The 23,656-nt window shown below is 39.2% G+C and overlaps 2 protein-coding genes across 2 annotated transcripts in view; one reads left to right on the top strand and one right to left on the bottom strand.

Annotated features, from left to right (window-relative positions):
- COG5 (component of oligomeric golgi complex 5) overlaps nucleotides 1-23,656 on the top strand; it is a 180,017-nt gene that overhangs the window by 30,537 nt on the left and 125,824 nt on the right. The window lies entirely within an intron of this gene.
- GPR22 (G protein-coupled receptor 22) lies at nucleotides 620-2,239 on the bottom strand. The gene has a single exon (XM_065743601.1). It carries the CDS (start codon nucleotides 2,175-2,177, stop codon nucleotides 876-878), a length of 1,302 nt encoding a protein of 433 aa, XP_065599673.1. The 5' UTR covers nucleotides 2,178-2,239; the 3' UTR covers nucleotides 620-875.

Genomic DNA, 23,656 nt, shown 5'->3' on the forward strand with positions numbered 1-23,656 from the left:
TTTTCTTTCCAGAAGATCCCTGTGTCATGCTGGATGTCCAGCTGCAAAGCCCCTGCAGCATGAACATCTGAGACTTTGCTCAGAAATGGTTTTGTTGGTTCCTGCCTGTTCATGTCAGTGACACTCTTCGTCTGTGTTTTCGCCCTCGTTTAGTGCATCTTTCCCACTGTCCCCTTTTGCTGCTCTTATAATTATTCAGTATTTTGTACTTTCTGTACCAAAACTGCACATCTGAGACTGTGATCAACTGTTTCAATATGCAAGAACTTTTTTTCCTCTTTTGTTAGAAGTTTTTCAACCAACACAATTCAAATAAAAAAAATAAAACTGGTTCTGAGTCATGAATTGAAAAGCATGCTGAATTGAATGCTGGGGAAATTTGAAATAAGTGAATAAGTGCATATCCAAATACGAGATCAGAATGTGTCTAAATTGAGCTGTATGGTGATCAGAATATCCGATCAATGTTTATGAATTCAGTTTAAAAATATATCATGCAAAATGTTGAATTTGTGCTTTAGAAAATTAAAGATTCCCGAGTGGAATTCTTATTTAAAAATTATTTTATATTTACAGAGAAACTGAGCCATACAAATGTTTTTAAAAGTTTACACTTGTTTAAGGCTATTTATTTTCTAAAAAAGAGGACTTGAATATTTCTGACAAATATACACATGGTGTTACGCTAACAAACAGCCGTGCAACAGATATCTTACATAATGAAGAAATCGGATATACAAGACCTACTCTATTTAACACAGATATTGGAAAATGTACAGTCTAGCCAATAGTTAAAAAATGTTTTTCTTATTTGGCAGTATTTTCTACAATTTGTTCAAATGTTCCTCTCGATGTGTTTTAGTGAATACTGAAGTCTAGTCAGTGACAACCTGAGGTACTAAACATTTCTGCCTTACTTCGTTGTCTTCGAAGGTGATCTTTTTGTTCCTTTTGGGCTCTATCCATGAGTTGTGTATGACCGCATTATTTGGCATGGGATCTGCTTCCACGATTGAAACAACTCGCTTTTTCATCTTACTTTTCAGAACTTTCTGAAATTTTTGCCTTGTGAATGCATAAAGTAGAGGGTGAAAAATAGTTGTTCCGTATGCCATGACTAGAAAACATAAGCGCAACTTTACCAAAAGGTCACTTGGGCCCAAACACAGGATTGTGGTGTTTAGAACAGAGATGGGTGTCCAGCAGAGCAGGAAGGTGGAAATGATCAGGAGGGACATTCTGAAGACCCTCTTCTGCCGCTCTCGCCGCTCCCGGTGCCGCTTCACTGCTCGGCGCAGGGCAATGATTACGGACACAGAAGTCCTTACGCCAAAGACCACGTTTCTTCCTGCACTGCTCTGTGACATGTCCGTGGTCTCGTGTTGAGTGGTGAGAGAAATAGTTTTTTTCTTTCGAGCTTTCTTCTTCTGTCCCGTTGTAAATCTTGTGCCAATTCGAATGTTAAGAGCCTGGAGTATCTTGGTATACGTGATTAGCATCACAACCACGGTGAAGAAGAAGATTGGGATCTGGACGAGGAGGTGGTAGTACATCCCTAGCTCGGTGTGGTACTCGTTTGCGCTGACACACAGCAGTGTCTTGTTGTCCCAAGTGCTTGCACTTTGAAGACTGAAGAAATTGACTTCAATGAAAGGAATCAGGAAGGCAAAAAGCGAAATGATCCATATTGATGTCATTAGTATCACAGCCCTTCCCATGGTCAGAATTCGGTTGGCAGGTTTGACAGAGATGTCGTATCGGTCCAGAGTGATAGCAAAGACATTGATTGCAGTCGAAACGCTTGCGAAGGAGACACAAGCCTCGTGGAAGCAGCAGATCAGAGCAGTGTTGCTCTCCAGTGAAAGCAGAAGGATAACTATAGTTAGAGGAATACATCCCACACAAATTATTACATCAAGTACGTGAAGGTTCATTGTAATTATGTTACTGACAGAATTGATTAAGTTGGATTTCATACAGTAAAGTACCAGCACGGTGAGGTTGCTGCCAAGTCCCAAAACAATTTCTAGCATCAAAAATCCAGTGAGAGACACTTGAAAGCTTAATGCGTATGACAGTGGTTGGTACATGTTGGTGTCAATGTCATCAACGGCATCTCGAACTGTGAAGTTAGATTCAAACTGCATGTTGCCTTCCAGAATGGGGGAGAAACACATTCTTTTGTTGCAGTCGTTTTTCTCCTGAAAAGTGAAATAAACATGGAACTGTTTGGTTTCTTTTTTTAACACTTTGTTATTTTAGAGAAATGATGGGAAAAGAGGAGAGAGGAAAAGCATCCCCTTCTAACGAACTCTTAATTTACTGTATGTTTAGAGCTGTATCTGGCACAGACCCAAAAGCCTCAGGATCTAGAATAAGGTCTTTCCTTTGTAAAGGAAAAGCAAGATCTGTTTAAAAAAAAAAAAAAAAAAAAAGGTGAAAAGCTTCCACTCAGGGGAGACAAGGCTTTATTTATAGTGGTGTGGCCTTTACAAAAGGCCCATTTGTTGAATAAACTATACTTGTGCTTTGCCTTTGTATTGTGGCTACTGCTATTTCAGCAGAAGGTTAAGTATTAACAAATTAGTACTCAAGACCTTTTTACAAAGGCTCTTGTAGGAAAAAAAAAAGTGATAGGAACTTCGAGCACTGTTGCTTATGTATCATGAAAAGAACGTTTAAAACATTTTATGGCAATTTAGCGGCCTCTTGATGAAGACTTTGTAAGAGTGTCGCAGACTGAGACTTGAAGTTTTGCATATAAACTGATTCTTATAGAACTTGAAGAATCCTGTTCACATTTGTCTTGTGTGCATCTGCATGTATGAAAACTTGTCACTACTAAGAGATTATATAAGTGTGTGTAATTTCCAGCATAAAGCTTCAATAGGTTTGGAGTAATGGAGTTTATTACAAATTTATTACAAAAATGTCCTCTTTCTGATTTGAATATTCTGTTTCTTCAAAAAATTAATGCCTTGATGGAAGGGAAGAGCGTTTAATGTTATTCCAGAATAGATTTAAGGGAATAGTTCTATAAAATAGTAACTATGTATAGAATTGTCTCTTCTGGATTTTTTACATACTGAGATTAAATCCAACAGATTGGTATTCATAATGTGTTTATCTGGAGTAAGTGAGGCTCGAAAGACTAGCATTTATTACATCTAAGATTTTTATTTTGTGGCTGCACGTGCTTTGTATTCCACACACCGTTAGCTTGTATGCAGAGCATCTGTGTTAATACCTGGCATATGTATTGCTTGTGCTGTCAGCCAGCTCTAGAGGCTGTAATGAGATGAATAAATAAGAGGTCGTTCAGTTTCTTGTTGTGATACTTGAGGGTTTTATAAGTAGTTTTAAATTTAAGAGGGGAAGTACTTGGCGTGAAACGAAATATAAATGCAGACCTTTGTTCTACCCTGAATGCATTAAAAATGGATAGCACTAAGGTGAACAAAAATGAGCTGCTTTTTTAATGAAAGTATGAATTGAGCACGCTTGGGATGCAGTATGCAAATGAATTTCATCTGCAGTTCTGAAAAGCCTCAGTTGCACAGTGCTATTAATTGCAAATTGTATGATGAAAAATTCTGGGTATGCTTCAGCAGTTATTTCACATTTACCTCTTAAATACAAAAGATGTAAATGAGAACGTATGGGACTCATGTGAAATGAAAGAAGTGTTTCAAAAGCTGTGTTTAATTTCCAGTTTAGGTAAATTCTAATGGGTTACATTAAACCTCAGGAACATGATTTCCTCTGTGTGTGTTGTCCTGGCTTTGACTGTATTTCAAGAACCAGTCCAAATGCATCACTACAGTGAGCTCTTTCATATTAGTAAAAGCCAGGAGGAAATCAAAAGCAGATCTTGCTTTAATAAAAACAAAACAAAACAAAAAACACGCTGGTCAAACCAAAACCCACAAGAATTGTAACTGTAACCTTACGCTAAAATTTTTGAGACAGCAGAAAACTTTGGATGAGCTAGGTCTACGAAATCGAAGATTAAACATCACCTCTTGGTTGCACTGATTAATTGAAGCATGAGTATAAACGTCAGGGCAGAGGTAATTCAGTGAGCACGTCGCCCTTCAGCGGTGCTGCTCCAGTGCAGTGCTGAGCAGGGGCTGCAGCACGCAGCTGTGACCTACCTGCTTCCTGCGCCTCAAGGGTCCTTCAGCTCATCGTAGCAGCTTGTCATCCATTGATACATGGTGTCACCGACAGATATTTGACATGCACTGTCACCTGGAAACCAAGTGCTAGCTGGGTTCTTATTTTATTCCTTGCAGATTTTTTTTTCCTCTTTTTGCTCCAGCACTTCAGCAGCAGAAAATTTTGTTTAAACATGGGGACTCCTCAATTGCCTGAGATACTTTGTCTGTGCCGAGTTCCAGGCCAGCAACGACAAACCTTCTTTTAGGTGATGTTGATTTCTTTCCCCTCTTGCATTTTTGTAGCAGCCTGTTTCTATTTTCCAGGTTTAGAAAAGAAAAAAGAATATCTGCTTTCTGTGATCAGAGTGTATGTAGACATCCTTCATTTCCAGTTGCGCATTTCTTTCTGTAATATTCCTGCTCATTACTCTTGAGTGATGGCTTAGTTGAAGAAGTTGCTGTACATCATAAAATCCAGTTCGTGTGCTTTGAGAATAACCATGAGTTACCTAATTCGGTTTATTTTCGTTTAAGAATACAAAGCTGATCAGAAGATGAAGAGAAAAATATCCATTAGTCATTATGACAAATAAGATACTTAATGAGCAGTATAGAAAAAGCGTGGTTAAACCCTTGTGCAGCTTGCTGGTGAACAATGTGTATTCTCCTTTTGGGAATTCATGTTTCATTGTTTCTTCATGCATCGGTAGTTCCCACAGTCTGGTTTTAAATTATAAATCCCTCTTTATGAAATGCTCACCATTTTAAGAATCACTCGTATTCTTCTTCTAATGAGATCTGAGTCGATGTGTCAGTCTTCCACATATATTGTTGACGTGTAAATGATAGTACAAATGTGTTCCATGTTTGTTTCTAATTCCTTTATGCCTTAAGAATACACATTAGTGGTGAGTCCTGCTGCTTGTAGGTCATACTGCTAGACAGGTACCCGGCCAGCTGCATTCTTCATACTGTCAGTTGTAAAACTGAGTTAGTTGCTGCATGCCCTTGTGAAAGGGAGGGAAAAAAAAGAGATTAAAAGTAGGGCTTAGAATTTCAAAATAAAGTGTAGCAATGGTATTTGTAATGCCATTCATTTTAGGAGTAAAGGATGTCTGGAATTGTGTCCTAGAGATTGTACAATCAGTTAATGTGTTCCCTATTTCCTCGTATGTCATGTTTCTGTTAACTTGCGTGAATTTACTTTTTTGGACAAGTTCTCTATTCTGCAAACAGTGCAGGTTGCAGGAAACCCCAGCTAGAAGCAGTAACTGCTCGATGTAAAGTGTTTGTGACACTACAGCTCTAAGGAGCAGCTACTTTATACGTGCAGCTCTCCTGTCTGCTGATGAGAAATTGAGCAAAGTCAATGAACTTTATAGGAAATACATTTTTTGTTTAATTTGCACACTGCTGAAATTGTATTTCTTGGAATAAATATGCTGCAAGTCAGTGTTTCTAATAAGTGACTTGATTTTGGGAGACAGTGAAAGAAGTAAGTCTCAAAAACCAACCAAACAGGGAAAAAAAGGGAGATTTCATGAGCAAGTCAGAGATTAGTCATATTACTTGACCTTCATAAAACAGTAAGTGTACACCAATTAACAGACTGTCGGCTCCTTCAGAGAGCAACTGAATAAATCTGTAACGTATTTAACTGCCAATATTTGGAAATACTGCTGAGGGAGGAAAGAAATGTTCCCAGTTGCAGTCCGTGGTGTTTTTTTTTTTTCTTCCCCAGTACTATATTAACCTAAATTATACTGTCTTTATATTGAATGAACAACACAGGTTCTTAATATTCTGCAAGACTTCCATACAAAATAGCATTTGTCTACTGCTGTGTTTTTAATGGGGATGGGGAAACAGCATTCAGATATTCCCCGGGCTCAAATACAACACAATCCTAGTGCTTAATAAGAGTTGAATCTGATACCTTCCCTTTTTTTTTTCTTTTTTTCCCCCCTGTTTTTGTTAAATGCTTCTTATTCTGCATACCATAATAAGGAACAGATCTTACCTCTGCTACAGGTTTGATAAATTCTCGGTGCAGGTGAAGCAGTTCCAGGTTGGAGGGATTCATTTTGTTCACTTGTTAGCAGAAAAGAAGGGAAAGAGGGTGAAAAGCACATCCTCGAAAAATGACCTTAATGAAAATTTGTGCCTGTAGTGTGCCATTGTTTCAGCATACTGCTAATGTATACAACTGCTTTAGTTCTGGCTTAGAGGCTGCTGCAGTCTCCCACTCTTCCTACTGTAGAATCAATAAGCATTTGAAAATACATAATGAAAGTAATTTAACATACTGAAGGCTTCTTGTCTCCAGAGACACCACTGAGATTCAGGCTTTCTAAAAAGGCAGAGCGGTGCTTCAGAGAGGCGAGCTTGCGATGGGCAGCTTTTGCAGAATGACAGCCTACCTTGTCGCTTCCCTTCACTGCAGAGAGATGCAGTGCATTCACTAATTTTGATTGGTCAGTGATGTGGGGCTTAAACTGTGCTTCATATATGGGATTGATCCCCCCCTCGCCCCCCCCTCCCTGATTTATATAAGGATTCTTTTATAAAAGGACTAAATTTACAAATGATTTATGAATTCTGGAATATATTAAGGCTATGCCAGTGTTATTTTTACCTTTTCACTCTTTACTTTGTGTACACTGGAAACCACATGATGCTGTAAAAAAATATATATATTGGATCAAACCTTTATTTCTTAAAAAGCTTCCAGCGATCTATATTTGTGTTTGTCTATTTTCCATTTGTGATCTTTTTTTTCTTTATCTCCAAAATAAAACTGCCTTTTATTTTCTGCGAGCCAAGCTGAATCTCACCAGTCTGTTTATATGCAAGTCAACACTTAGGTCTTGTCTTGAATAAATTATACTCAGGACAAGTCAACACCCCCTTGTATATTAGTAACATTTCAATTAAGATTCACAGAGATTATTCAGACCCTCAGAATGGGTCAATAATTCAGTTTAGTTCACGCATCAGAAAAGAAAGATTCTTGTGATCCGTCACCACATGCAGCGTATTTATAGTAGCATCACCTGTAAATTTTGTTGAAATATTAACTTTGCACATTTTTTTTTTATATTCCACATGGATTTTTCTGGAGACTTGGCAGGTTTTTGTAAGGCTGTGCCTTGCATTTTGTTCTTGACCTTTGCGGAGACTGCAGAGGGTTTTCATTTTCTCTTTTTTGTTTTGTAACTTGTTTCTGAATCTGTTCTCAACGTAAACTGTGCTTATAACCACTTAATCAGGAGTAAGAAAAGTGTAGCGTGGTGTCAGTTTTGATTACTACTAATGCTAAAATAATTTTTAGAAACGAATTCGCTGTGCAACCAAAAATAATAATTTTTAGCATCACTTTGCAGGAGCAAGTAATTGAAGAATATCTCAGTGTAGAATGTTCTGCTGGAAGTTCTCAGACTCAAGCATGGGGGTTTGAGCATTTTATGTTTTTTTCTTGAAAGATTTTTTTTCTGAGAAGTTTGGTAAAATACTGAATGTTAATGTGTGGTTCTTTTCTAGGCTACTGTATTAAGATGACAAGTTTGGTGAAATACTGGTGAAGTTCTGTGCAATCATAAATGGCAATTGTGTAAACATCTCTTCTTTCTTTCTTTCTTTTTTTTTTTTCCTTCTCATCTGTCCAGTATGCTGTTTATGTTTAGGTAGCATCATACTTTTTTATTTTTTAAGGGCTGCATATTCCTCTGTTTTGCTTCCTAGATCTCATTGCCCTCTACACGTACCTGAAAGGAGGTTATAGTGGGGCAGGCAGTGGCCTTTTCTCCCAGGTAAATGGTGAATGATAGGATGAGAGTTAATGGCCTTAAGTTGTGCCAGCGAACGTTCAGGTTTCATATTAGGAACAGTTTCTTCCCAGATGGAGTGGCGAGGCATTGGAACAGGCTGCCCAGGGAGGTGGGGGAGCCAGTGTCCCTGGAGGTGTTCAAGAAACATGAAGATGTGGCACTGTGGGTCATGGTTAGATGGGGATGAGGTGATAGTTGCACTAGATGATCTTAGTGGTCTTTTCCAGCCTTTCAATTCCTCTTTTACCTCTAGAAAATTGTACAGTGAAGTAGTAGAGGGGAAAAAAAAAGGATTGCAGAAACTTTGAGTGAAGCTCCTGGACTCAGCAGGTGCCATGTGCTATGCCAAGTAGCAGCTGCTTGAGTTCTTCAAGCTGTCTCTGTTTCTTCTGCCTCCCAGGAGCATGAAACCGGCGAATATCAAGAGGTGAAGGGGATTCCTGAAATGAAACATATATACCTCATAATATATTAGAGATTTACTTGCTTCACTTTCAGTATGACTTAGGATAAGTAGGGAAGCCTGTCTAAATTTAAACAGATTAATCTCAATCTCCTGATCTAATTCTACAGTCAGGCTGTAGTGTTAAAAGGAAAATGATATGGCTATACAGGAATGTAGTAACAAGATGTTGTGTATAGCTTGGATACGTAGTTCATATGTAGGCAGAGAAGCCAAAAGTTACCTCTTATGTTACAGGAGGCAATAATGGCCAAAGTTTTATCTGCAAAAAGTGTTGGAGAAGGATAAGAGTTGAGTTCAGAGCATATCAAGCTCAAGTTTTCTGGAGAGAAGATCAGGAGAAGCAGTACCATATGGAGGCAATCAGGAGTAGGTGGAAGGATAGACGTGCTTACAAGGCAGTGCTGTGCAGCTGCTTGCTGAGATGGTGAGAACAGATGACATCATCCTCAACAGGGAGAAAGGGAGAGTGGGCAAAAAGCGCCATGTGCAGACAGCCAGCATTGACAGGGAAATGTGCTGCTCTCACACCTGTGTCCGTGTTGGTACTGCTGAGGATGATGTAAGGGGAGAACGAATGTGGAGAGGGAGGAGATTGAAGCAGAAGGAAACAGAGGTGTGTGCTAAGCAGGTGCTGGGATGCAGGGCACAAGGTATCTAGAGCTGCCACAGCATAATCCCCTGAAGTACTTTTAGACTGAATTCAGGAGGCGTAATCATCTATTAGAGTATGTTTTCTTGTTTTGCTGGGAGCAGCAAGTCCAAAAATGTGCAAGTTGTAGCATAGCTCTTGGTCTTTTTCCTTCTATCTACTCTCTTCATTTCTCAGTTCAGGAGATAGTGTCCTAACACCGACCATCACAGGATGAGATCACCCCAAACACAACTTCTTGTGTTGTAGTTTTGCTAGGAAAGCTTTGTTTGTTAAAAAGATCCCTTACATTCATGAAATTTAACATCTTTAAAGGGTCAGATTAATCTTACTGTTTTTCTATTAGAAACATTAGCTTTCTGTGTGTGTGTGTGTGACCTTTGGCTTTAGCTTTACATAAGCCTTTAGCAAACTGATATGCATCCAGCCATCCATACATCTGGAAGGTTTGTATTGACACAGTTGGGAAACTACCGGCTCACTTCCCTTGCTCTCTGTGTTATTCTTGTTTCAATCTCTGCGATAACCTCCTGAGTTTCTCAGCAGCATTCTCTGTTCTTTGGGCCTCTTGCTGAGTTCCATGGTTTGTCTCTTGCTGCTCACATAGTGGCTGTTGAAACTCTTCCTGCTTGGAACAGGCTTGTTCACCTAGCTCTTGCAAATTCTTTGGCAACACATGATATCTTTGGAGCTCAAGCTACTTTTGGGAACAAATACCAGGTGGTTTTGGAAGTCTTGATCTCAAACCAATGCCATCCTGGCTTGTATCAGAAATAGCATTGCCAGCAGTAAGAGGGAAGTACTTGTTCCCCTGTACTCAGCACTGCTGAGGCTGCACCTCAAGTACTGTGTTCAGCTTTGGGCCCCTCACAGCAAGAAAGACATCGAGGCCCTGGAGCATCTCCAGAGAAGGGCAATGGAGCCAGTGAGGGGTCTGGAGCACAGGTCTGATGGGGAGCGGCTGAGGGAGCTGGGATTGTTCAGTCTGGAGAAGAGGAGGCTCAGGGGAAACCCTATTGCCCTCTATAACTACCTAAAGGGAGGTTGTAGTGAGCTGGGGGTTGGCCTCTTCTCTTGTGTAACTGGTGACAGGACGAGAGGGACTGTCTTCAAGTTGCACCAGGGGAAATTCAGGCTGGATGTTAGGAAATACTACTTCTCCAGAAGAGTGGTCAGGCACTGGAATGGGCTGCCCAGGGAGGTGGTGGAGTCACCGACCCTGGAGGTGTTCAAGGAGTTGTGTTGAGGGACACGGTTCAGAGAGAACTACTGGTGATACATGGATGGTTGGAGTGGTGATCTTGTAGGTCTTTTCCATCCTTGGTGATTCTGTGATTCAGCATTGCGCACACAGTGCCCCTGCAGAACTACAGCTGGACAGCTCCTCCAGCCCCTTGTGCTTACCAGTGCTGGGCAGTGGGATGCTCAGTCTCAGGGAAGCTCCTCTGGCTGGGTTTTTGTTTGTACCTGTTCTAGGAGTTTGTGATCCATATCTGAAGCACGTTTCTTACCTAGCTGCATCTTTATTTCCTCTATAGCCTGTTGCAGAGAACTTTCTTAGAACGTTGAAAATTCAGTAACTTTTATAGCATTAAGCATGAATGAACAATAGATGGTGATAGTTTGTGTTCAGAAGTTGTGCAGGCATGCCCTAGTTGTGCTGTATTTGTTGGTGTTCTGCATTATCTGATACTGGAATTATAGCCTGTTGGCCAAGCTTGTGCTGCAGCGTGCTCTCATGGAAGAGGTATAAATCTGATGCCTACCCAGTGCTCAAGTGCTGGCTGTAAAGGGTTTTATTACATTTCAAGAATGCTGTGACGAACAGATAACAAAAACTGCTATAATTTGTCGATGAATACCATTCTGACTCTGATAGTAATGGAGGCTTTTCTTTATTTTGACACAAGTACTTTATCCTCATTTTTCTGATCTATAGAGAACTGTTTTAAGACCATTATCGCTTTTCTGTAGTGAAGACTGATATCCACTAAATTAATTTTTCATTCAGTGTCCAATTTATAATGTTTATTATATTTTCTCTCTCATTGTTGATTGCCACAGTTTTCTTTCTTTTCTTATTTTCCTCATGTATTTTCTTCTTTTTTTCTATTTTTTTCCTTTCTGGTACTTCTAATTTCAGTTTTTCCATTTTTCCATTTCCAGAAAACAGCACGCAATGTTGTTGATCTCAGTTTCTCCACTTTAGAATTACCTCAGTGAATTAATAAATAAATAAATAGGATTATCTAGCTTAATTATATATGGTTTCACTGTGCTTCCTCTTGTGTTTGCAAAGACATATGCTTTTAGAAATGACACGAAGGTATATATGCAGAATAATAAATATACATTTTTATGTATATCTATATATGCTGATAATATATATTCATTTTGAAGATGTAAAATTAATGTTAGCGTAGCAGCTTGAATACAGAGAAATTACACTGCTACACAGTAATTATGTTTTATAGGATTCATTTGATTTTGTGAAAATAGTGACATAGATTGCAGGTTATTTGTGCAGCAGAAACCCCTTTTGGCTTTTTCAGCACTGCAAGTTCTTATACTCACAAGCAAGTGTACAAGTTACAGAGTGCTTTTCAGCAATTAATACTAAAACTGTATCTTATAGTTCCACAAAAGGAGATGATAGCAAAAAACATGGAAGCATTGGTTTGGTTATCACTCATAGTTGGAGAAGGTATTTTTTTTGTATCAGAACAGTAAGTTTGGTTTAGTGTTACAGCTTAATCATGGTCTTGGTGCCTTATTGTACAATTATTGATGCATACTAGTGGAACAAATAAATTATCCTCAGGATAGAAGCATGACTTTAATATTTAATAGTAACAGTAATTTGAATAACATCAGTGTGACTCCTGCTTTACTCTGTAGAAGTGGCTTATTGTCAAGTACAAGTATCCAAAACAAATGGTGCAGTGTCTTGTAGCATCTACTGGCAAAATTCTCAATTATAAATTTAAAGATTTTTTTCATTTTTTTTCTTGAAAAATTGCATCATTGGAGTGAGCGTAGCTTTTCCTTCATTAACACTGTACTCTGAGAGTGTGAGATATTTCTGTTCTTATACATGGTTCTAAGTTAGCAGTCAAGTACTGACTCTTGTGAGGGTTTTTATTATAACTGGAAAAGCATTTTGATTCTGATGTCGTCTGTTTTGTATTGCTTTAAACATGAGCACAGCAGGTGGCTTGCGCTGTTTGTTTCAAGTGTGCCTGGAAGAAGGTTGCTTCTCTGTCTGGGTTGGGAATTAGTTCAGTGTGATGGCTGGAGGTCCTCAAGCTAGACTGCTGGCACTCTGCTTTGGACACATTCATTCCTTCCTGGTTAGAACTCCAGGTGATTGCTTACCTTGCTTTCAGTAAGCTATTTGGCGTGCTGGAAGAAGTTTGCAGCCTTACTCCTTGACACTTGGGCTCCTGCACTGCGTGTCGCCGTGAGGTCCCAGCTCTCAGTGGCATTGTGCTCGGTGCGTGACGGAGCGGCATCCACGGGAGCGTCGTGACAGGCTTCCAACCAACGTATTGCAGAGCATTGGAGCACAGGCATCGGAACTACACTGTGCAGGTTGGAGCTTTAGTGCTGTCCATCGGGTACCCTGCCTGCTGCAGGAGCTGTGTCTGGTTGAGGATGCAGGATACGCAGCAGCACCTGCTGCCTCATTGTAATCACTGATGCAGGAGCCTTGTTAGGGGCCTTCCTGCTGTAATGGCCTTTGAGAGGAGCTGCTAATTGAGAACAAATCAAGAAAGCAGGAAGGTTTTCTCTGGAGTTGTTGATTTCTCAGAGACTTCGTTTAGACCGTTTCCAGTCTTCTAAAAATAGGAAAGCAGCCTGATTTTATTTTTATTTTTTTTAGTTAAGATGTGTTCTCGTGCAGTGCCTATCAGCACCTGTTTTAGCTGAAATTAAGAGATGAAGGCCTTGTGATCTTAATTGCCTTGTTTGTAAAGAGTGAACACAACAGGAGCGTGTATCACAACACAAGCTGGGTCCCAGCAATTTTGCTGAAATCACCTGCAGTGTGAGGGTACTGTCAGTGTGAGTTCTCTGTCACCATCAGCACTGAGTTAGTGAGTTACCTTCAGCACTGCTGTATTGCTCCAGTGTTCCCTGGGCTGGTTTAGTTTGAAAGCACTACAAAGAACAAACAAACAAACAACACTCAAGCAGATAAAAAGGATCCAGCAGGGTTACTGCCTTTAGAATCCAAGTTCAGTAACCACACACAGTAACTCTGAGTGTTTTCTATGTAGCTGCACTACACAGGAGCATGCTTTACCTTCTTCAGATAACACAATAGCATCTGTGGACAGTAGTTAGACTTCTCCTCATCCCTCACCAATGTGAATGCTTCCTATAAGTGATTGAAACGATCTATCAAGTCCCTGCGTTCAATTCAAGTAGGAGAAATCATTCATATCAATTTGATAGCACTGATATTCCCTGCATGAAGTTCTCTGAGTCTGAAAAAATAATATGCAGCGCTATGTTTTCTTGTCTTATTTTTTTTAATGATAAAATATTCTGTCTTCTTTGCCTCCCTAGTTTTTGAGTTATTATTTTTATCTCTTATTAATTAAGGTTGTTCAGAGAAACTGATAGAAAATCAGTTTATGTAGTGCCATAAAAAGATGTATGAGAGAGGTTAAAAAGTATTAAGTTACAATGATAAATGTATAATTGTAAGGAAATTGAGCTGAGCTAATGCAGGGTGTTGGATTCACCATTTTCTCTACAAAAAGAATATTCATTTGACTGATGTGCACGTTGGTCTAAATTTAGCTTAGTGTTGATACCATCTTTAAGTTATTTTCTTTTTTCCTCTGTTGTTTGGGTGCAGTAGTTTGCATCATCTGCATTGGTAATGCAGTTGAATTTTTTTGTCATTAGCTGTTGAAAAATCTGTCACTTTCTTCAGAGAATAGATGAAATAGAAATATAATACCTTTGGTATCGCCTGTTATTTTAAACATCTATAGTGTAGCTCTTAAGTCTAAAATAAATACCTGAACTGTTTAAATTGCATGCATATAAAGAACTGATTTTGTCTGTGAAGCATTTAAATATCAGGGGATTTTGTGCATAAAAAACAGTTTCAGATTTTTTTCCATCCCCTAAAATATTTTTAACTTCAGTGCATAATTGTCATATTTGAAATCACTTACTATAGTGCTGAAGCAAACCAGGGCTTGTTTGAAAAATGCTTTAATTTGCTGCTTTTTGGGGGGAAGTCTGAGAACAACAGCAGCAGTGATTAGCCTGTTTTGCTTCATATATGGCTCATGCATGGAAGTGGCTCTGTGGTTCTTAGACCTGAAGCTTAAGTTTTATTTTACTAATAAAATTTTGAGAAATCAATTGGTGGGTAAATTTTTGTTACACCAATGGGTGGTGAACAAACGTGTGTACAGAGAAAAAACTGTCACATTATGCAGCGGCTTTCACTGATGCATCTACTCAATAAATTAAAGTGTATAGGTAGAGTGAGGTTGTGGGGATGGGAGTTATAAAGTGTAGTTGGAGTGGGGAAGAAGAAAAACATGTATTGGAATTTTTCTACAACGTTTTGAAGTGAGAAGCCCTACTATTACTGGGTCATCTAGCATCTCTGCAAATGGATACTTACAGCCAGGAGCTCCTGGAGGAAATGTAGAAGAAAGATGGAATACAGCAATTCCTACAGCCTACCAACAGGAAAACGATGTGAATTATCACAGAGTGGCTCTGGCAGCTACCATGCTGATGTAGTAAAAGAGGCCTTGCAGTTTTGATCCAAGCAGCTTTCCCTCTCATTCCTTGCTCCTTCTACCTTAGATGTGGTGTCCCGTGGTGCACAGTGAGAAATGACTGCCCTGCAACACAGCTGAATATGGAAGACAACATAATTTCTCTTATTAATCAAGCAAATTAGATTTAATTTGAGGGAAGAATGGAAGCAAAGAAGAGCCTGCCCTTTGAAAGTGGCAACTATTCTAAGTCTGCTGTGGTTTGTTTGGAAATGTTTTACTTTAAAGTTGTTTTGTGCTGCAGTATCTTTTCTACAATCTTACTCTCGAAGGAGAAACAGAAATCTCAACCAACCATTCCTATTCACCCAAGGATAATCTGTGTTGTTTTTTTTCCCTGCAATTTTTTCATGTATTCTTCAGAAACTCATTCTACTCACTGCTATAAAGAAATCCTAGCTGTCACCCTGTTTATTAGGCTCTTGATAATTTGCACTTAAGCACCACCACTCCAATATCATTAAGCCAGCACTGTCGCAGTAATGAATATGTGGCTTGGTAGGTTACAGTACTTCAACAAGAATTTCCTGTTGGTATTTGAGTGCATCTGTGTGTAGGGACTGTATGGCTCTTTGGATTGGATTTGCATCAGTTAAATGCACGCTTTATTGGCATGTTAGCCTGTGATGATAGCAGGCACTTAATAAATATTAAGGCCTCTATTAGTATTTATTAATGGAGTATAGAAGTCTCTCAATAATCTTAAGTCTGTACGAAATACAGTAATTATGATGTACTTTGGGATAACAAACATTGGTGTTAGTCACAGAAATCTGAGTTTGTATTCAGTACTCTTAATCTAGAGTAAACTTGCTTAACGATTAGAGATCATAGAATCATTAAGTGTGGAAAAGGCCTCTAAGATCGTCTAGTCCAGCTGCCCACCTACCACCATTTCTCCACTAAACCATGTCCCTCAGTGCCGCATTTCTTAAATGTGTCCAGGGACAATGACTCCACCACTTCCCTGGGCAGCCTGTGCCAGTGCCTCACCACTCTTCCAAAGAAGCTGTTCTTCTTACTATCCAACCTGAACCTCCCCTGGCTATTCTCTCATCCTGTCACAACTTGAGGCTGTTCCCTCTCATTCTATCACTGTTACCTTGGAGAAGCAGCTGATCCCCACCCCACCACAACCTCCTTTCAGGCAGTTGCACAGAGTGTTAAGGTCTCTCCTGAGCCCCCTCCAGACCAATCCCAGTTTCCTCAGCTGCTCCCCACCAGACTTTTGCTCCAGCCCCTTCACAGCTCTGTTGCCCTTCTCTGGATGCACTCTGGAGGCTGACACAGCATCCTGTGTCTGTTACGTAGTTTATCTTCATGCCATTCTGTTTTCTAGGAAAACAGTTTTTCTATGTGCAGGTAGATGGGCAGATCAGGACAGCCTGTCTGCTTTTCATGAATCTGTTCTGTCTCTATCACACAAGACCAATTTCTTTCTGAAAAATGTGGGGACTGTATAAATTTCAGGTACTATTCTTCTAGCAGGTCTTTAAGCACAGATTTTTTTTTAGTGTCCAACTAGAGAGGATGAAGAAAGTTAAGCCAAGGCCATGCTTTGTAGTGATAACGTGCAAATTTAAGTTTGAATTGGAAAATAGTTAATGTAAGCAAATCTTTCTCTTAGGACATTTGTTTTTTCTTTATACAAAGTGAAATAAAATATTGGTGAAGTCAGGATATAAATAATTTCTTGCACTAGCCTCACTTCTGTCTAAATTGCTTTAGGCCCTCAGCTGCATTGGAGGTGTGGGAGGGAGCAAAATAAAGGCCCCAACCATGCAAATAATTAATGAGATTTAAAGAATACATTGGTGATGCACAGTAGAACTCTCTACTTCTTCATCTATCTTTAAACAAAAAACCTGTGCTTTTCTAACGAAAGACGCCTTGCAAAGGTTATTAAGCATGGGACAAAAAATACAGAACAGCATTTGGAGACTATTTCACCTGGATTTTGACATCTGAGAACTGTTGCTTCTAAGATCAGTTAAAAATTATATTAAGTATAAAGATACACTGAACAAAACCTGTAATCATACAGCACCTAACAGCTCAACAAATCAATATTGTGAATAGAACAAACTGGACATAGTGCTTCTTTGTACAGTACTTGGAGTTGTGCTGTACTGGATAACGTTTTATTTATAGAATAGGCGCCTTGCATTTTGCAGTCCTCCTCTTATGCTTCCCAATTTAAACTGTACCATAAATGTGTGCTTCTGATGGGGCAGGAGGAACAGAAGATGTGCCTACTTAGGATGAGCCAGCTGTGGAGTTGGAGGGATCAATTTTTGATGAGAACTGGAGGATTCTGAGTCAAGGACAGGGAGTTGTGAGAATGGCTGCAACAATGATGGAGCTCAGAGCTCTTTGTGTAGGCAGACACAGGCATTCCTGTTGTTTGTTTCTTAATGATCTTCTGCTCTAAGTGGGCTGAGAATGGTGGATACTGAATTTCCTGGTCTCTTGTAGAAAACTGCTGAGAACTTGATGTGAAAATACTGCATCAAATTTCTATTTATTTATTTGATGTTTAGTTGTTTTTTTTGTGTGTGTGTGATTGTCTTTTTATTAATTCTTCAGTAATACCAATATATCTTCACTTTTATATCAGAATATAATTCTTTTGAGTATGACTGCCATATATTGCAACCTGATGGATAACCTCCTGTGATCAGCTGGGAACAAAACCACATTGAACAGCCCACAGAGCCCTGAGTAGAATTGCACATCCATAACACAAAGAAGTGAGAATGGAAATGGGATTGATCCCAAAAATTCCATAGACGAGCAGCTGCAAGAGAAGTGTGGAACATAGAGAGTCCACACAAAATTGCTAATGTGTAATTTTAAATCTTTGTTTAAATATGTGATTATAATGCAAAGTTTATTTTCTCTTTCTGTGCTTGCCTGAAAGCATCTATATTTTCAAAGTATATTTTAAGATTGCTGAATGCTGTTAGTCCTGGATGCTGGAGAAATGAATTCACCAAATCACTTCATTTTTAAAATTCTTTTTAGAAACCCATCCAGCTATATAATTTAATATTCTGATCTCGTGCAAAGTCTTGGATAATACATCTGTGAATGAATAAATAAATGAAAAGAAATGCAGTTTTAATTCTGGCAAAAACTATTTATATTGCTTGCTCATAAAATTGGCAGCAGCGCTCTACTCTGGGTAGCATTGTTGGTTATTGACACAGCGGAATATTTGTGATTAGAAATAAATGTGAATTTAGCTGAATTTTAATAGCTTGGGCTTTAATTTATTATTTTAATGTAGTATTGGCACCTGCAAAATTGCTCAAGATGTTGGTTTCTCTTTTGACGAGTATATTGTCACAGATTAATGCATGAATATTATCTGTTCTGACTGCTGTTATCTAGCAAACACTTGTTAGATATCAAAGCAGGTGTTCTCGGTGCTGGCCCAGATCCTCAAGGATCACTGAGGACTTGGGGTGCCGGTTCGGTGGCAGCTGAGTTTCAGTGGCTGCTGGGATCAATTAAAACTGTTGTTGTCAGTGCCACTGATGAGTAGTGCTCACCATGAGTGTCTTGTTCAGCTATACAATGTGTATCATGATAAAGTAGTCGTTCTGTGTCATTTTCTTCATCGAGTTTTAGAAATTTTAGTATTTTTATCAGAGAATAGCTCATTGTTTAAACTGCACATCAACAGATACAGTCTCCAGTACAAAGGAACTGATCACTTACTGCAGTGGTGAACTCTAACGCAAAATGTTTTTGTGAGGTCTTTGACCAATTGCAATCTCTGTGAAGAGGTGGCATGTGGAAGATAGTAGAGCACTTTTGAGGTGAACAAAGCCCCAATGTGAACTGGAGGAAGGGCTGTGCAACCCATTGGTGCATGAAATGACCTGGGAAAACAGGCTACTCTAGCAATCACTAGGGGAATAGGAAGAGCCAAAGCCCTTAATCCTGGCTAATGTGCATGAGATTGCACAGGATCTACCTCAATGCTCTGTTCATTTTCCTGGTTCTTTCTGGATACTGAGGTAATACAATAGATCCCTGCACCCACCTTAATCTAACAAATCAAAGATTACCAAAAAACCATTATCTGCTAAAACTGGTTAAAATTCACAGTAATGCAGTCTCCAAAGTGGAATTCTGTTTACAAGAAAGATACAAATGAAGAAGAACAAATGTGGCCAAATGCACTTCTGGAGGCTTTCCTGAATGGTCTTTCACAGCACACTTTTAACCAAAGATAGGCCTGCCACAATGACAGTGGAAAAATCAGTTCAAGCCTGGATGGACTTTTTGACCCCACTTTTATTCATTTTTTCAACAAAGTTTATGGGTTTTTGTTTGTTTGTTTGTTTTTGTGTTTTGGGGTGTTTTTTTTTTTGTTTTTTTTTTTTTCCCTTCTACTTCTAATTCTTGGTGTTTATTCTGTAAATGTATCGGAAGAAGATCATTATCCTTGTAGGAGTTAGGAAGGAGGAAAGACACAGAGATCCATTTGCAATATAGAAATACAACCTCAGGCACCAGTATGTGCTAGAGGCCGCCCAGATGGAAAGCAGTTTTGCAGGAAGGGTCCTCGTGGGCACTGTTGGACTACAGACAGAACACCAGCCAGTACTGTGCCCTTGGTAGAAATAAGACTAATGGTATCCTGAGATGTAGTGAATAAAATATTGTCAACAGATCCAGGGAGGTAAAACTTCTCTACTCAGCCCTAGAGAGGCCACACTTGGAGTGCTGTGTCCAGTTCTGGGCTTCTCAGTATAATGGAGAAATATGGAGCTATTGGAGAGAGTCCAGCAAAGGCCACAAAAGTGGCCTTTCTCTCTCTCTTGTTTTAGGAGAGGCTGGATATCTGAAACTCGTGAGGTTCCAACTAAGAATCGGGAAACACTTCACTGACTGAGCACCAGAGAGAATGTGGAGTCTCCTTCCTTGGAAGTCACAGAATCACTTCATGGTTAACATTGGCAGGGACCTCTGGAGGCCATGTGGCCCAGCCTCTGCTCAAGCTGGGACACTCAGAGCAGGGTGCCCAGGACCATGTCCAGACAGCTTCTGAAGTCTCCAAGGACTTCAGCTTTTCATCTCTTTCCAGCCTGATGGCCTCCTGCGTGTTTTGGTGCCTGGGTTGTTCCTCCCCAGATGCAGGATTTTGCGCTCTGTGTTCAGCTTTACAAGATTCCTGTGGGCCCACCTCTCCCACCTGTTGAGGTTATAGAATCATGGAATGGCTTGGAAAGGAAGGGACCATAAAGATCATCTAGTTCCTACTCTTGCTGAATCTCATTAAGTTCTCATGGGCCCAATTTTCAAGCTTGTCCATGTCTCTCAGGGTGGTGCCCCTCCCTTCTGTTGTGTCAATCGTGTCACTCAGCAAGAGTGCAGTCAGCAGATTTGCTGAGTGTACACTCGATCCCATTGTCTGTGTCACTGATAAAGATGTTGGAGAGCACCTGTCCCAAGAGAGACCCCTAGGGGACTCCTCTTGTGATCAGCCTCCACCTGGACATAGGGTAATCGACCACAACTCTCTGGCTGCAACCGTTCAAACATTTCTTTATCCACTGAATAGTCCAGCATTCAAATCCATCTCTCTTCAATTTGGAGAATAGGATGTGGTGTGAGACTGTGACAGAGGCCTTGCACGAGTCCAGGTAGATGACATCAGTTGCCCTTCCTTTGTCCACTGATGCTGTCACTCCATAGTATAAGGCCACCAGACCGGTCAGGCATGATCTGCCCTTGGTGAAGCTGTGCTGGCTTGTCACAGATCACCTTGTCATCTTGTATGTCCCTTAACACAGCTTCTAGCAGCATCATAATCACAGAGGTGAGGCTCACCAGCCTGTAGTTCCTTAGGTCTTCTTTAAAATGGGAGTGATGTTTCCCCTATTCCAGTAATTGGGGAATTTGCCTGACGCCTATGACTTTTCAAATATGGTGGAGAGTGCCTTGGCAACCACATCAACAAGAGGAAGGACTGGATGGCAGCACAACCTTTTGCTGAGTAAACCACTCCCCTAGTTTCGTGTCATCCTCTAATGTATTGAGATCTTTGAAAGCTTCCCAGACAACATGCAGTCAGCTGTAGTTGACCTTTCTTGAGCTGGGGGTTTGGACCAGATAACAGCCTCTGTTATTTTTTGAGCAATCTGCAACCTTGCATGGTGAATGAAGAGTACTAGGAAAATGGTGTCGCTTTCAAGCTTCATGCATCAGTATGTTTTTGTAATATCAAGAAGAAAGCTTTGTAGCCATAGCATCTAGATGTGCTGCTTCCCTTTCCTTCGCTGTTTAAAAGATGAGAGTGATCGAGTCCATAAATGTTGATAGCTTCTAAGATGTAAGAAAAATACTTTGAAAAATAGAATTTGGGTAGGCCCAAGTACTCCAAGTTCTTGAAAAGATTTTTAATGAAATGTTCTATCAATATTCTTAAGTAATTATCCCTTAATATTAAACAATACAGGTGCCTCCAAGATACTCCATCACTTTTGTGTAGAAAATGGCAGCCAGGAAGAAATTTCCTTTACTCAAAGGATGTTTTACAATTTTAACATTTTGAAAAATTTGCTAGTGCATGAAACTCACAGAAAATTTCTCTTTCATTATGGATGAAATATCTGCTTGTTTGAATTGCAGTCTGTAGATGATGAATATTGTCCTTCACCATTGCTTACAGATAAGGATGTTTTATTCATATTTGAAGAAGGAAACCTCTGAGTCTAAACTATGCTGTGTGGTTTTACATATATATATATATTAGGTATTTTAAGGCTTTCATGACTTCAACTTACATTAAAATAAACATCAGTGGAAAGATTATGTTGAAGTCACACCCTCCTTTCTATTTGTAGTCTCGATGTGATCTTTGGATGTATAAAAAATGTGAGTTGTTGCACAAATACCCATAATCATTAGAATAAATTAATTGCTGTCTGCCTTAAGCAGACGTGCCTTTGTAGTTGAGCATGGTAATGAAAGAGACAAAATTACAATTCTGCCATTGTGAATGTAATCAACACTGTGTTACCAAAGCAAATGTCTCTCTCTGATGAAATTTAAAGCAAAAAATACCTTGTCTTTCTGGTAAAATACTAAGCATTACATCTGTTTATCTCATTGATGTGTGTAAAACCTTTGAATAAATCAGATATAGCAATAAGGTTTTCATTATGTGTATTTGAAGTTTCTGTTGTACGGTTACACTATGCTTTCATTCCAGCTACTACAGTTATGCATTGGTTTAAGCGTAGAGGTATTTGGTTTGCAGGCTGAGCATATCAAGCTAGATTTTGAACCAATTAGGATGTTTTTAAGTCTGGAGAAGTTTATTGTTAGTCTCAAAGGGAATTCAGTAGGAAAAGGTGTCTTTACAGTTTCTACTTCCTGTTTACTATAACCATATTTCTACTTGGACAAATTCTTTTTCCCTTCATTTGTTAACGAATTAAATAAATTGTCTGCATGTGTAGATGCAGGCAGAACATGAAGAAAAGGCAGTTCTATCTTGGAATGTTACACTGCAGCCCTATTCACCCACCTTGAATCCCAGCGAATGATGTTTTTTTCTGTTTCTTTCTGCTCAATTTGAAGTTTTATTTATAATGTAACAGTCTGCTGTGGTATAGCAGCGCAAAAATTGGGGGTAGGAGGTTGATGCAAAGAGAAGGTAGACGGAAGAATCAACTGACATACTTACAGAAGGAGCAAAGCTATGCTGCTCAGTTTCCCTGGATAAATGAGCCCACTTGAAAAGGCGTGAGTGCAATGATCCCATTTCTAGGGGAACTGTTCTTTGAATTATTGTTCAGAAAATAACTAGTCATTGAAATCCTGCTGTTTCAGGGCTTAAACTTCTGTTTCTAGCCATCATTTTAGGTTTGAAAATCTGAGCTGCGGAGATTTTTGGCTCATCAGATTCACAAATTCAGAGGTGTTACTTATTTAAAGCGGGTTGAGGTAGTTGCACCATATATTATGTAATGTACTTAAAAAGATCCCCCATCCTCACCCTCCAAAAACGGTAGTCGAAAGAGAAGTTGTTTTATATCACTGTATTCTCATGCATAACAGGTGACCTACTTCTGTACTTTCTGGATGGGAGCACAAAGAGAAACACTACATTTATATTCTTTTGAGATGTCCCTATGTTTTTCTCTGTACTTTTTATTTTTTTTCTTTAGTTATTTTTGTGTTCTATGCCCAGAAATGGCATAGGCTCAATGAAATAAAGCAATCTAATCCATTTTTTAATTTGACCAGAGTACAAAATGCACATCATAATCTACATAATCGTAAGTGTTCATTTTAACATCTGAGCAATGCTCTGGTCACAGCTCAGAAAGATTTTGTCTGCACCTGTCTTTACATATACATCAGTGTTTATCTCAATTTTAGGCTTTGCTATACTTCTCCTCATATTTATATATATACATTGTAATTTCCCTTTTAAGAAAAGGTGGGGTCTTTTTATTTATTTATTTGTTTATTTAGAGCCTTTTTTGTTTTATTTTATTTATTTATTTATTTATTGCAAAGGAGGAACTTAGGTGTTGAATAATTGACTGTGGAAGATACATCACTAAATTTAACTACATACAAAATGCACTCACATGTATAGTTTGAAATTAGATATTTCCTCCCACCTTCACTAGCCTTTTCTATGTTGTAATAAAATGTATTATTGTAACTAAGTCAGCACAAAATTCTCAGGCAGCGTTGTTTTTCAGATTCAT

The sequence above is a fragment of the Cyrtonyx montezumae genome, unplaced genomic scaffold (genome assembly GCF_038088225.1).
Source record: "Cyrtonyx montezumae isolate F1298 unplaced genomic scaffold, pur_monq_1.0 scaffold_3, whole genome shotgun sequence".
Classification (NCBI taxonomy): Eukaryota; Metazoa; Chordata; class Aves; order Galliformes; family Odontophoridae; genus Cyrtonyx; species Cyrtonyx montezumae.

What these genes read in the sequence shown, in the direction of transcription:
- GPR22 (XM_065743601.1), bottom strand. Translation starts at nt 2,177, where the DNA reads ATGTGTTTCTCCCCCATTCTGGAAGGCAACATGCAGTTTGAATCTAAC.